The sequence below is a fragment of the Glycine max genome, chromosome 16, assembly GCF_000004515.6.
Source record: "Glycine max cultivar Williams 82 chromosome 16, Glycine_max_v4.0, whole genome shotgun sequence".
Classification (NCBI taxonomy): Eukaryota; Viridiplantae; Streptophyta; class Magnoliopsida; order Fabales; family Fabaceae; genus Glycine; species Glycine max.
Genome location: NC_038252.2, coordinates 2,426,626 through 2,441,836, shown reverse-complemented (window position 1 = coordinate 2,441,836; position 15,211 = coordinate 2,426,626). Strand labels below are relative to the sequence as shown.

The 15,211-nt window shown below is 31.3% G+C and overlaps 2 protein-coding genes across 4 annotated transcripts; both read left to right on the top strand.

The window, feature by feature from the left end:
* The first annotated feature begins 1,437 nt into the window (after positions 1 to 1,437).
* On the top strand, positions 1,438 to 9,100 carry LOC100798945 (putative cyclic nucleotide-gated ion channel 13). The gene is made up of 10 exons (XM_006598843.4): positions 1,438 to 1,562; positions 2,512 to 2,622; positions 3,401 to 3,890; positions 4,397 to 4,609; positions 4,706 to 5,004; positions 5,183 to 5,294; positions 5,626 to 5,862; positions 6,297 to 6,694; positions 7,574 to 7,690; positions 8,585 to 9,100. Exons 2-10 carry the CDS (start codon positions 2,594 to 2,596, stop codon positions 8,658 to 8,660), a joined length of 1,971 nt encoding a protein of 656 aa, XP_006598906.1. The 5' UTR covers positions 1,438 to 1,562; positions 2,512 to 2,593; the 3' UTR covers positions 8,661 to 9,100.
* A 2,617-nt stretch (positions 9,101 to 11,717) lies between these two features.
* LOC102669345 (cyclic nucleotide-gated ion channel 1) lies at positions 11,718 to 14,220 on the top strand. 3 transcript variants are annotated; one of them, XM_041010742.1, is made up of 3 exons: positions 11,718 to 11,853; positions 12,858 to 13,195; positions 13,552 to 14,220. In XM_041010742.1, the coding sequence occupies exons 2-3, from the start codon at positions 12,864 to 12,866 to the stop codon at positions 13,871 to 13,873; spliced, it is 654 nt and encodes a 217-aa protein (XP_040866676.1). In that variant the 5' UTR covers positions 11,718 to 11,853; positions 12,858 to 12,863; the 3' UTR covers positions 13,874 to 14,220. The 3 variants fall into 3 exon arrangements, with proteins under 3 accessions (XP_040866676.1, XP_040866674.1, XP_025981859.1); XM_041010740.1 differs by having other exon boundaries at positions 12,858 to 13,255; XM_026126074.2 differs by lacking the exon at positions 11,718 to 11,853 and having other exon boundaries at positions 12,298 to 13,255.
* Positions 14,221 to 15,211: the final 991 nt, after the last annotated feature.

Sequence of the window (15,211 nt, the reverse complement as noted above, 5' to 3'; positions counted from 1 at the left end):
AAAAAAATTGAAAAATTAACTAAAATATCTTACCAAAGCTTCAATTTACTCTATAATCGGAGTTTGGACCACTCCAAACAAAAAACCGATCATAGCATATCTTATTGTGGTTATTAGATCACCATTATCTAGCCATTATTGGACCACCGGCAGGAAATGGAAAAAAGGAAAGAATATATGTGCTTAGCAGCCTTTGTTGTAGATTCAACTAGTAAGAAAAAATTCAAGGACAAGAAGTTTGAAAACAATTCCTTGTGTGTATAACATTTTTGGTGTAATTTTTCATGTTTTTGAATGTGAAGTTAATAGTTATAATTTTCACATCTCAAATGTAAATTTTTTTAATGAGTTTTCAAACATGCTATCCAACCATTTCGAGGGACTTTTTTGGGGTTGGTTCTATAATAGACAATCGAATATGGTCCCTGCCTTTTCATCCGATCCAATAGGCATTTAGGGATCTCGTTTCTTACATTAAAGTGAGCTTTTGGTAGTGTTATGCCTGTCCCTCCTTCTTGTCTATGTCTTTATGGGTTTGCACATGACCTTAAATTAAAGCATAAGAGCTAAAGACCTACATTCTAGTATACGAGGATAATCACGAGAGGACTAATCAATCTTGCAAACTTCAAGTTATGTATATGCAATCCTTGGAACAGAGTGTGTGTCTCTATCTACCAAAACTAATACACCTTTCATATATAAATAAAAATGACTAATCTTATATTAATTAAGACAGTTAAAATGTTTAATTTTATTAATCTCAATTTATTAATCACAAGTAAAAAAATTACTCATAAAATATTCTTAATTAAAATTTATTATCATGAATAAAAAAAATCGTTAAAAATATAAAGGATGTTTTAGGAATAATATTATTAAATAAGAATGAAACTATTTAAATTTGTTTATACTTTATTCATTACGATATTATTGGTACGGAGTGTTTATCAGTTTTGTCAATAATTAATTTCCGTCAAAAAATTGGTTGATCACCTTTAATGAAATTTTTCCTTTCCAACCGTATTTTTTTCATTCACAAAACTTGAATTTAAGATCTTATTTTAAAGGAACTGAGTTCAATACCATTCAAATCAATGACTTATTCATAGATTTATTTATATTTGAATCTAAGATAAAAGGACAACTTTTTTACTTATATATGAGTATAAAAGAGAATAAAATTTTAGGAGAATAATTTTTTTAGTGACACTTTCTTCATTGTAAAAAAAGTTACAAAAGTATTGCAGAAATAAATTTTATCATAATGTACTAATACGCATGGGATTTATACCATATCGTAGGTTCGTATTTAATACTGTATATATCTGCATGTACTTGAGCTACCTTATGGACTTGGACTCTATTAGTCTTCTTACATCCTCAATCAATAATCATATCATTGCCGCTCGTTTTATTTCACTTTTTTTCCCATCACTATCATACTCTTAAGTGCGTGACCATAAAAATTCTTTCTCTGAAGGCTTAGTGCAACACTGCAACATTTTTTTTTTGCTTTGTTTTAGTTTTGAACTCCTCTGCTTCATGCTTTGGTTCTCGGGGTAAGTAAAGGAAACAGAGAAGGGACTTCACACTTATCAAGAAACCTTGGCATAGCTAAGATTGATGTTCCTTTAACCTTCTAATCTTGGCCATCTTCTCTTACCTTCTTACCAACAACTTGAACACATCAAGGCTAGCTAACCACTTCACAGCTTTTTCAAAGTGTCTTTGAAATTTTCTTTGTTTTTGTTTGTTTTTTATCCTTGCAAGAGAGTTTTGGAGTTTGGCTCATGGTTTCTTAATCAAACCATTTTACAGCTATCTTTATACGTCTTTTTTTTTCCACAAGAATTGAAAACAGTGTCAAGAGGATTTACAACAACTCACCACTTTTATTCAACCAATTGAGCTAGACTCCCTTGACTGCTATCTTTATATGTCTATGTGCTGCTTGCAGTTTCTTCTTATTTATTCATTTGTTTCATATTAGCCCCGAAAAAGTCTTTTAGTTACTCTATATTCCTATTATTCATTCTTTTTATTATATGTATTTTTTTTCAACACTAGCCAATTGTTCTACTTGGTTCCTATGGTTCAAGTCAGCCCCCTCTCCTACTCTCCTTTTTCTTTTCTTTCTAGAATTCGGTGTCTTTGGTTTTTACCAAATTCATTTGAGTCTGTTTGTGGCTACTTCACTTTAATTTGTTGTTTGGAAATTGGCTTGATAAATTTAAATAAATATTTGAGTTGTGGTGGTTTCTTGTTAGTGTTATAATTTTGAATCTGTAACTTATAGAAAGTTAAAAAAAGGCAAATGGTTTTATAGCCTAGCAGCAGAAAGTACTGAATTTTGGGGAAACATTCTAAGTCTAGAATTCAAATAATGAGAGCTTGATACAAAATAAAATAAAGTCATAAATAGTTGACCTTTTTTTCTCCTAGTTACATGTGCGCTGATTTAGAGTTTTTGAAGAAGACAAGTTTTTAATTTGAAGTTGGATTTTGCAGGCCTGAATCTTCTATTGTCCAAGTAAAGTGTGCTTTTCTATAAAGCATAAATATTCTCACTGGATACGGAAGTAGCTTAATCATGACTGCAAAGGAAAAGAAATTTGTGAGGTTCGTTTGCTAAAGCTTGGTTTTACTATATATTTCTTCAATTTCATTTGTTTAATTATTTTTGGTACATTCTGTGGTTTTAATTTAAACACTTGCTTACCACAGTAAGTAAATTAACTGGAGTGTAGTTGTTTCAGCTTGTGGTCTCGAGTTCGAGTTTGAGTATACAGTTATGCTAAATACCTAGAGAGAAAATTTTGCCATCATAGTATTCATACTTGACTCAAATAGGATTGATAGTGGTTGATATTTGTGTTCTAGACAAACAATAAATAAAAAATAGCACTCTCTTTGCACACTTTTAGAATCATATGTTCTGCCTCTGCATATTTATGCTGACTCAGTTATTCATTTTCCTTTTGTGACTGAAAAGAAGTTGTTCATTTTCCTCATTCAGAACAAAAAATCATTTTATTGATTTTTCTAAAACAAAAGTGGTATTTACCTATTTTAAAAAATGTTTAATGTATGACAAATTGACACTATAAAGAGCAATCAATAATTTGAATATGATCATGTCACCAAGATTACTATACTACTACAAATTACACAAAGTTACAAACACTATCCTATATTCCTATTCCTATCTCTGACTGCTAGTAATGAAATTTGATCAATATTGTATTACTTTTGGGGTATTCAGTACTCAACAATTGTAGTGACCTTTTAAGAGATTTGATCTTATGATTCTTTTTTATCGTTGGAAACTTTCGATGCTAACATCTACATGATTTTTATTACTTCAAGATTCTTAACTGAGTTTTATATTTCTGTCCAGGTTGGATTGGAAGTCACTTTCTTCTTCAAGTATTGAGCACAATGATTCTTCTAATGATGGATTTCTCAAAAGAAAAGTTCGACCAAGCTTAAGTTCTCTCATTGATGGATCAATAACAAATTCGTCTTGTCAGAGCCATGTTCTTGATCCACAGGGGGCAACACTTCAGAAGTGGAACAAAATTTTTGTAATTACAAGTGTGATGGCAGTCTCTGTGGACCCTCTTTTCTTTTACATCCCAATGATTGATGACAAGAAACAATGCCTTGCTTTGGATGGAACACTGAAGATTACTGCCAGTGTTCTCCGCACATTCTTTGATCTTTTCTACATTCTTCACATCATCTTTCAGTTTCGAACCGGGTTTATTGCACCTTCCTCTCGTGTACTTGGAAGGGGTGAGCTAGTTAATGATCCTTGGGCCATAGTAATGAGATACTTAAGCTCTTACTTCATCATTGATATTCTATCAATTATTCCACTTCCTCAGGTATTTCCCTCTTCTAAACTAATTCTCAACTCAGAAGACGAAAATTCTTTTTAATATATCATCATTAACTGTCATTGAAGTGTTAATTACCCCATAACCGTACTTTGTAGAGAAACCACTAGACATATCAGTTTGAACCTTCACGTGCTGTAACCTCAAAAGTCTAAATATTTAAGACATTATTTAATATACTATGACAGTGTAAACATTTTTTTACAGTATCTCATTCTCTAACAAATTGTCATGTTTGATAAGTATGTTGACTTTGATAACAACTACTTTGAAAGTCACGATAAGGATGATTTTTGATTAGTTGACAGTAACAGTGTATGACAACTCACTAAATAAGCCCTTGGAAATGGAATGGTTTTAGTGCTTTTGATATTTTCATATGACAATTACATGGTATCCAAAGTGAAGCTGCATTAGTACTAATTTTAATTAAGTTCAGTTTGCTGTGAAAGACATAATTTGATGTTGTTTTAACACCTTTAATGTTTTCTTAGATGGTCATTTTAGCTACGGTCTCAATTCCAAAATGCTCAGTTCCTTATGTGGGAAAGGATTTATTGAAGTACACAATAATAACCCAGTACGTGCCAAGACTTCTGCGGATTTACCCGTTATTCAAAGAAGTAACAAGAACTTCTGGCATATTGACTGAGACAGCATGGGCTGGAGCTGCTTTCAATCTTTTTCTGTATATGCTAGCAAGTCATGTGAGTTGATTTTGTCACTTACATTCATAACACCTTACCTATGTTCCTAGTTATATATCATGCTATTATGACCACCAAGTACATGTGACATACCAGGTTGTTGGAGCATTCTGGTATCTATTTTCGGTTGAATCAAGGTTGCGGTGCTGGCGAAGGCAGTTGAAGACTACTATGATCTTTCATGAATCCTACCTTAGCTGTGGACGTAACAATCCCATTGTTCTATCGCTTCTCAAATATTCTTGCCCTTACATTGATCCAGAAAGCATAGAAAACCTGGCAACTTTCAATTTTGGAATGTTTGTAGAGGCTCTAAAGTCTCGCGTGGTGGAATCAACTACAGATTTTACTCACAAGTTCTTCTATTGCTTTTGGTGGGGTTTGCGCAGTGTAAGGTTGGTAAATAAATCTTCTCTACTCTTGCCTCAATATATGCAACATTCACATTTTATTTTGGAACTTCTGTCTTTTGTTCCCAACGTTTTTGTGGACTTAATTTTTATAACTTCTTATCAAGGAAAGCATAATATAATATAATGCTACCTAAAGTATTTTTTTTTTTCCTTTTTGCAGTTCTGTTGGGCAAGGTCTCGAGACAAGTAGTTATGTTGGGGAGATAATCTTTGCTATCTTAATTGCTGTCTTTGGATTGGTTCTATTTGCATCACTTATTGCAAACATGCAGGTAATTCTTTGGCAACAAGGACTATGAGATGAGATTATAGACAAGATAAGAGTGATCTTGCATATTGGTGTCATTAATTACACATCCCTAGTCATATAGTGTAACTCATGAGTATTTCTTTTTCTTTTCTTGGTTTGCAAATAAATAAAAAAAGAAAAGAATTTTGTGATGGTGTAAAGAACAAGCAAGCAAGTTAAGAGGACAGGTTTTAAACCTTAAAAGGGAAACCAATTTTTCATCAATTTTGGGTGTTAATTAAAAGAGTCAGCTACATTATTACATTCCACCCTTGATATATTTGTTGAATTCATGGTGTTGATTATTGTTACAGAAATATCTACAATCTACCAGTGTGAGAGTTGAAGAGATGAGAGTCAAAAGGAGGGATGCAGAACTGTGGATGTCCCACCGTATGCTACCAGATTTGCTGAAGGAAAGAATTAGAAGGTATGAGCAATACAAATGGCAAGAAAATAAGGGTGCTGAAGAGGAGACATTGATTCGCAACCTCCCTAAAGATCTCAGAAGGGATATCAAGCGTCATCTTTGCTTAGAACTACTTAGAAAAGTGTGTATATATCATCCATATCCATCTCTCCATTCACTTGGTGTTATTTTTCAATTAGAATTAGAGTTCCATAAGTACTTTTCATGCATATCTTTACTTAGAATTGAAGTTTCAGTTTGATAACCTACGCGTGCTACCTTTAATGCAAGTTTTTATCACGGGAATTATCTCTTTCAAATCGGATTAGAGATATACACAAGAATTAAGTAACTGCATCTAAGTTATATTTTTTTAGCCTCCTACCTATACATACTTATAACACACTTCTTCAAATACATTTTTTCTAATTTATTAAAATATATTGAAAATTACAAAATCAGCAAAAGAGTGTGACAAAGAGTAGAGTGTGTTCTTAAGGTTTCTTTTCATATACTATTTCTCAGCAATACTTGTATGTGTGATGAGCATTTTTTACTTCTTATTTATTGGTCTAGGTACCAATGTTTGAGGACATGGATAATCAGTTGTTGGATGCACTGTGTGACAGACTGAAGCCAGTTCTTTACACAGAGAAAAGTTACATAGTTCGTGAAGGGGATCCAGTTGATGAAATGCTGTTCATAATGCGGGGAAAACTAGCTACTGCCACAACAAATGGTGGAAGAACTGGTTTCTTCAACTCCTTTGAGATCAAGGCTGGTGACTTCTGTGGAGAAGAGCTTCTAACATGGGCATTGGACCCCAACTCATCCTCAAATCTACCCATTTCAACTAGAACTGTGCAAACTATATCAACAGTTGAAGCCTTTGCTCTCATGTCTGATGACTTGATGTTTGTTGCTTCCCAATTTCGACGGCTTTTAAACAGCAAACAACTTCAGCACACTTTCAGGTGCTGTAGAAACTATATTCTAGTCACATCATTAATTATGTTTTGAGTAATTGTGTATCTTTCTATATATATTAGTTTTCTTCATACTTTATAAAAAAAATTTATTACATGCCAATTTGACCCTATAGTGACATTTTTTTATATTCAATTTGATTCCTATGAAATAATTTTTTATAATAAAAAATTGTTTTTACTAAATTAGAAAGTAATGCAACTATAGGAGTCAAAAATAATATTTAAACCTATTTTAAAAACATAAGACAATTTAATACTCTCTTTATTAGTAAGAAGATTAATAAAAATGTTATATATGACGTTATAAAATTATTATATATTTTGTAGAATAAATGCACTAATTACGTACTTCTAGGTTTTTGAAATTATTTAAATTTATATATTTTTTTAATATTTACAGTAACGTCTCTTATATAAATTAAACTCCTTTAGGTTTCATTTATATTTTAAAAAATTAAGAGAATTAGTGTAAGAATAGATAAAAGTCAGAGAGTTTAAGATCACAAAACTTCAAGAGTAATTAATTAGTTTAATCTATTCTATTTTTTTTAATGTAAAAAGTGTTACACTGGTAAAAAAAAAGGGGGGGGGGGGGGGGGGGGGGCACACACCACACATATAATCTGAAACCATGACTTTTGTTTAGACTTTAGATTCTGATCATTGTAGTTTGTTTAGATCATCCCATCAAAGTTTTCATTTAACAAAATCAGATTAATTGGATAGGAAATCATCCTTAATAGTGCCACTCTTGTGCATATCACAAGTGCTGCTAAGACTGTGGTAAAAGATCAAAGTCAATTCCATGTTAAGCAAGAAAATAGAAAAAAGAAAAGAAAAAATGATTCATATATGTTTGTTCAGGTTCTATTCCCTGCAATGGAGGACATGGGCTGCACGCTTCTTACAAGCAGCTTGGCGCAGATACCGAAAAAGGAAGGAGAGCACGACACATCGTTCATTCACTGATCTCTCGTACAGGCAAGCCCATTTAATAAACTTCATATTTTTTTTATTTAGCCATTTTTTTAGTGAAAACCCATGTCATGCACTAAGAGTTTAACAACAAATTAAGTGTTGAACTTAATTTCATTAATTTTAAAAGTACAAAAAATTATTTGAGCAATTGAAATCATCGGAACCAAACCACTTCATCAGTAAGATGATTAATAAGAAGATATTATATCACCATATAGAACTATTCTTATATATATTTTTTATGCTGTAGTGTTAGGAAACAAGGGACACACATGCAAGTCATATGAAGCTAGCCACGACTTTTGTTTAGATTCTGATTGTAGTTTGCTTTGATCATCCTATCGAAGTCATTAATTTTAACAAAGATTGGATAGGCATTTATGTTAAACACAAGTTAGCAATCATATGATTGGACCAACCTTAGTAGAAGTCATCTTGAATATTGCACTAAGAGCAAGCTGTTTGTCTAAATGGAACAACATGAGGTTATTTGGACGAAAGATTCTAATAAAAATGATCAGTTACATTAATTTGTTTAAATCTAAATAAATTTTAAAAACTATTTATTTAATAAGTACATAAGATTTAATTATCAGAATAATCAGAAAATTATTTTTTTAAGCAAAAATAATTTAGACAAATTAAACATACTTAAATAACATAAAGTTGCTTATTCAATTGAAATAAATATATATTTTCAACAAATAAAATTAAACAAAATGACTCTTAACAAAGTTAATAAATTCTTCAGTAATAATATGATAATAAGAATCTTGAATAGTTGCACTGGCTTATAGCATGCAGGTACGTACAAGTTCTGAGATTTGATCATAACTCATAAGCTAGCAAGAAATATATAGTACTGTACTTGATTCAGCACAATGTTAATTTTTCCAGGTTCTATTCCCCGCGATGGAGGAAATGGGCAGCATGTTTCATTCAAGCATCTTGGCGCAGATACAAGAAAAAGTAGGCTGAGAGGTTATCACGTGAAGAAGCAGAAGAAAGGATAAAAGCTTTGGAAAATGATGAAGGGTCCTCACCTAGCTTTGTTGCCACCGTATATACAGCTAAGTTTGCATCAAATGCATTGCGCCACTTGCCAAGTGGTAAACGTAATAACAGAGTGCCAAAGCCACGGAGATTGCTACCCCTTATGCCTCAGAAGCCTGCTGAACCAGATTTCACTGCTCAGAAAAATCACTGATCAACCCTAGTTTTAAGTAAATTAATTGCAAGTTTATAACACTGAACTTGAAAATTTTCACATCTCCTTAGCAATTGTTTGTGCATAAGTTACTGCGTAAAAAAGTGGTGATTTCAGGATTCCCACGACTGTGCATATATATGTAGACACGGCAGTGTGTAAAAATATAATAATTGGTTGTTTGGATGAATGGTTTCGAAACATATTTTCACGAGAAGAGCTTCTCGGTGCTCAAATTAAGCCAAGTTTGGAGCATAGGTACTAACTAGGAGCTTCTAGTAACATATTATCTAACATTTTTTTCTTTCTAATATACACTTTATTATTAATTAAAATTTAAAAAATTATAAAAAAATTTATTAAATAAAAAGTGAAACTCACTGATGTTTATGTTTTTCAATTAATTTTAATTAATAATACAATCTGTGTTTAGTTTTTGGAGGAGGGATACTCCTAATTCACCCAACAAGCATATGAAGATATGCATTGTTAACTAAATATAGTTAATTCAGTTGCTTCAACATGATAAATAACTTATTGTTAATTAACATTTTTCAACCAATAATAATATATTTCACTAGATTGAATAAATATTTTAGATAAAGAATGTTAATCAAAATGATCTAACTCATTTAGTTAAAAAGAGTATGAGTATTATAAGAAAAAATATAAGAAATGTTAGCAACATATTATTTAGCACAATCGTCTTAACACATTCTCTATTATTATTAAAAAAAAAGTTATTAAAAACTAAAATTATAAGTGGCGCTAGCAAATGAGAAGTAGGACTCTCTCAATTATAATACGTAGTGTAGAGAAAATAAAATTACGTATAATCAAAGTGATTGAGGAGAATCTTTCAAGTTTTAATCCGTTTCTGTATAAACACTAAAGGATTTCACGGGAAACACGTTGGAAGCGCATAATGGTGAACTTTATTGTTTTTTCTATCTTTATTTCTGTGCATCTTGTTTTTCTTTCTTTTCATGTCTTCTCCTTTTTCATGTTCAATATTGTTACATCGAACACCTAAGCTGTCCATGGCTCATGCCCTCAAAACAAGTCATAGAGTGAGAAAAAAGTTCGTAAACAGACCAATATTATAAGCTGAAGCCCTTGATCGAGACTCCTTCTATAATGCATAACAAGGATTGATGAAAATTAATGCTAATAATAAATTTAAGTTACTCTATTCTTATCCATTAAGACACTAAAAAACTGTAGAAGTAGAAGATATTTTTATATGGTGGGGTGATATAACTAAATTATAGTTCAAGGTTTAAGGTTTTTATTGCAAGAATATTTAATTTCATAAAGATATTTAAAAAGTTTTGTCAAATACCACTCGGTTCTTGACATAGGCATATCAAAAGAATACTATGATTTTTGTTGACAAAGGCATATCAAAAAAGCAATCCTCTGATTTTTCTTTGTTAGATTGTAGTGATTTACAATTCCATTCGGGGAGAAAATTTATAGAATATAATTATGCACTTAAAATGTGAATTTTTTTTACAATATTATTTAATTTATTAATTATAAATTATCACATATAATGAAATCACCTTTTGTAATACTTATTTAGAAGTTATGTTTATGGTGTGATTCTAATATTTATTGATAGTACAAATTTTTTTATACATAATACTGTGATAAAAAAAAATTAATAGTGTTTCAATATTGATTTCACAAAAAAAAAATTGATAAAATATTTGGCGGCCGAAATGGAGAAGTGCTCTTCTTTTACTTTTTGTGTGGTTCGAGATTTTTCTTCAACTTTGGTAGGTAATATTGCTTTATATTGTGTAGAGTTTGTTTGGTTTGCTGGAAAAATCATGTTTCTAGCCATAAAATTCAGTTTGAACAATACTTCGGATTTCATGAGTAAAATAGATCAATTTAAGTCAAGTTAAAAAAAAGCTATAAATAATTAAGTAGAACGTGATTTTAGAATCGAGTCTCACCAAATTATGTTAAAAGAAATAATCTATTTTTTTTAATCTCAAAACCTTTATTTTATATTAAAACAAAATACTTTTAAATTAATTTTTAAAATACTTTATTTTATATTAAAACAAAATGCTAAATATTATTTTTAAATGCATCAATCTTGATTTTTTCAAGCTATAGCTTTTATCTTACATTTCTCAGGTTCCTTATGTTTTAATTTTTTTTATTGTATTCCTTATCATATTTATCATTATTATTATTATTATTTCTTAAGGTGTATATACTTTTCAGTAATATATACTGTGATGATGGAACACCAATCATGATTTATGATTTGAGAGAAGGGAGGAGATACACAAGTCTAAAATGCTAAAGAGAAAAAGAAGAAAACTAATAAGATAGAATGTTTTATTATTCTTACACATTTTTATTTATAACTCATTTTTTCTCATTATCTTTTACATTATATGGCCCATCTTATTTTATATTGAGAAAATGCTAAGAATGTAAAGAGTTTTTATATTGTGATTTTTCCATCACAATAGTAAGTTCGTTGTCCTTTTTCTTTTCTTTTTTTCGGAAAAGCATAAGTTTGTTTTCTTTTATGTTAATACTTAACATCCTTCATGGTTTTTATTTCCTAGCTGTCCCAAAATTAAATTCTTTTATACTGTTTTTCATCTTTGTTGATTGTAAAAAAAAGAAATTGCAAAAGCATTGTAGAAATAAAATTTCTGGAAATATAATTAGGCATGGCATTATACCATTTCGTAGGTTCGTATTTAGTACTGTATATATCTGCATGTACTTGACTCTATGAGTCTTTTTCTAGTCTTCTTACATCTTAAGTCATATCAGTGTTGTTCCGGGTTTATTGCATGAAAATCTTTCTCTGAAGGCTTATTATTGTTGTAACATTTTTTGCTTTGTTTAGTTTTGAATTCCTCTTCTTCCTGCTTTGTTCCTTTACACTTATCAAGCAACCTTGACCTAGCTAATAAGTAATAAGGTTGGTGTTTCTTTAACCTTCTACTCTTGCCAATTTCTATTACCTTTTCTGAACCACTTCACAGCTTTTTCCAAGTGCCTTTAACTTTGTTAGAAACAAATCACATCTTTGAAATTTTGTTTTTTTGCTTTTATCTTCAGAAGAGAGTTTGTGAGGTTGGCTAATAGTTTCTTCCTTGGACTTCCAAAGATGAGAAAACTTTGAAGTTAGATGTTTTTTATATTGAACAAGTTTTGCTATCTTTATATGTCTATGTTCCACATGCTGTTATTCATCTGTTTCATATTAGCCTTTTGTTACTTGTTCATTGATCCAATATTCCTATAATTCATTCTTTCATTGTATTTTTTGTTTAATTTAATACTAGCCAATTGTTTCACTTGGTTCCTATGGTTCAACTCAACCCCTGTCCCCTATCTCTCTCTCTCTCTCTCTCTCTCTCTCTCTCTCTCTCTCTATATATATATATATATATATATATATATATATATAATAACATGTGGTTTTTCCCAAATTCATTTGATTCTGGTTGTGGTTGATTGGGCTGTTGTGTATTTCATTTTATTGTTAGAAAATTGACTTAATTGATTTGATGGATTTAAATAAATATTTGAGTCGTTGATGTTTAAGTGTTATAATTTGGAATTTGTAACTTATAGAAAGTTAAAGAAATCAAAGATTGTGTAGCCTAGCAGAAAGTACTGGATTTTTGGGAGTCATTCTGAGTTTAGAATTCAAAAAATGGAAGCTTGATGACAAAATAAAAGAAAGCCATAAATAATTAGTTCACCTTTTTTTCTCAGGAGGGACATTAAGCGTTAACTATGCTACCTTTAGCAAGTTCTTACTATGTGAATTATCTCCGAAATTCCAATTCTAATTAGAAATAGACATAAGAATTACTTAAGTAACTGTATCTAAGTTTTGTTTTTTTCTTTTTCCTCCTGCCTATACATACTTCTATGTGTATGTGTAATGAGAATTTTACCTTCTTCTTGCTCTAGGTGCCAATGTTTGAGGACATGGATAATCAGTTGTCGGATGCACTGTGTGATAAACTGAAGCCAATCCTTTACACGGAGAAAAGCTACATAGTTCGTGAAGGGGATCCAGTTGATGAAATGTTGTTTATAATGCGTGGAAAACTTGCTACTGCCACAACAAATGGTGGAAGAACTGGTTTCTTCAACTCCTTTGAGATCAAGGCTGGTGACTTCTGTGGAGAAGAGCTTCTAACAAGGGCCTTGGATCCCAATTCCTCCTCAAATCTACCCATTTCAACTAGAACAGCAGAAACTATATCAGAAGTTGAAGCCTTTGCTCTCATGCCTGATGACTTGAGGTGTGTTGCTTCCCAATTTAGACGTCTTATAAACAGCAAACAACTTCAGCACACTTTCAGGCAAGGCTTGTTGACATGTGTTTCACCCTTTTTCTCCTTGATAATCCATCACTATATTTCAAGCTGAAATGTCATGAATAAATAATACATATACTAATAATGTAAAAGTCTAGACCATTAATTCTTCTAAATAATACATATACGAATCATAACTTGTTATATTTAGTAAATTTGTTGACTTTCATAACAATTTTCTTAAAAGTCACTCGAAGATGATCTTTGCTTAGCAAACAATTCAACCAATCAGAAATCTCTCGTTGATATAACTTTTAAGATAATTATTGTTGTTTGTTCAGGTTCTATTCCTTGCAATGGAAGACATGGGGTGCATGTTTCATACAAGCAGCTTGGCACAGATACAAAAAAAAGAAGGCTGAGAAGTTGGCACGTGAAGCAGAAGAAAGGATACAAGCTTTGGAAAATGAGGAAGGGTCCTCACCTAGCTTTGCTGCCACAGTATATGCATCAAGGTTTGCTTCAAGTGTATTGTGCCACTTGCGAAGTGGTAAACGCTCCAGAGTGCCACAGCCAAAGAGATTGCTACCCCTGATGCCTCAGAAGCCAGCTGAGCCAGATTTCAGTGCATATATATGTAGACACAGCAACAGCAGTGTGTAAAAATATTGGTTGTGTTTGGATAAACCGTTTCAAAATATACTCTTACGAGAAGAGCTTCTCATAGTCATATTCTATATCAGACTGATTCTACTCCAATGTAACTTGTTATCAAAGATAATAAGTATGTATTAACTATTAAACAGTTTATCCATATATATTGTAAAAGAGGCACGAGGTTCCTTTGGCTATATTGATACTACAATAAGTGACAAGATCATCAAACCTACGACAACTCTTCTGTCTTCGGACTTGCAAATTTCTCTTCTGGCACAAAATTCAGAGCAAAAGAACCATTGCCTACTTCAGTAAGGCCTTTGCTTCTGAGCATTTATCTAAGTCTCTTTGTAATCATGGGTACCATGGGAAGACCATTTAAGTTGTTTACTTATCACAAAAACCTCAGCAACAACATAATTTGAATTTGAGGTAATTTATAAACATGTTACAGAAAATCTAGCTACAAATGCTCTATCTAGAATGGTTGATCATAAGGAACTGTTCGCCCCAATTTTCATTCCTTGGATGAAGTTGGCAATAATTTGAGGGGTATTTTGATTATGTGCAAGGATTTTAAATTTATTAGCAGCCATTAAAGAAGATGTAAATTCAATAATTAACATATAGGACATCATCCCTTCCCAATCAATCAAAAGTACGATTGATTTTGAGTCATGATCATAGTGTCCTGTGATGCATCATGCATGGCCCCATCACAAACACAAAGCAAAGTGAAGAGAAGCACCACGTAATGTTCGCTATTACATTGGGTTACGAGTTTGTTTGTAATAAGGTGAGTGTGGTCGTCGATAAATTACTGACTGTTTTTCCGTCGATAATAACAGCATAGTACAGTGGGTTGGATATATCCGTCAATATATTACTACGGTGGATTTTTATGTGTAATTGATCCAAGTAAAACAAGGAGTTAAACAATCCCATAATTTATAATTAATAAAATTTGGACAATTATCTTATTCTTAATATTTATCATTAATGCAATTATTATCTTATTTAATGCATTATATTTTCTGTCTGGTGTTATTTATTTGTGAAAGTTGAAATTTTACTTTTAATGATACCTATAACATTGGTCATATATATTCCTTTATCATACATTTTTTTTATTAATACAACTTTTATAAGTATAATACATTAATACATCATTTGTTTTCTCCAAAATACCCTATTTCTCATAAAGTGTTTTCCGAAAACATGATTCTTAATCTTGTGAATAGAAAATCATATTACTCCATATTCACCTGCAAATACTCTTCCATGTTCCCTATTCTTAATTTTTCACTTTCTCCACGTGTGTTTCCCATTCAAAAATTCATCTTT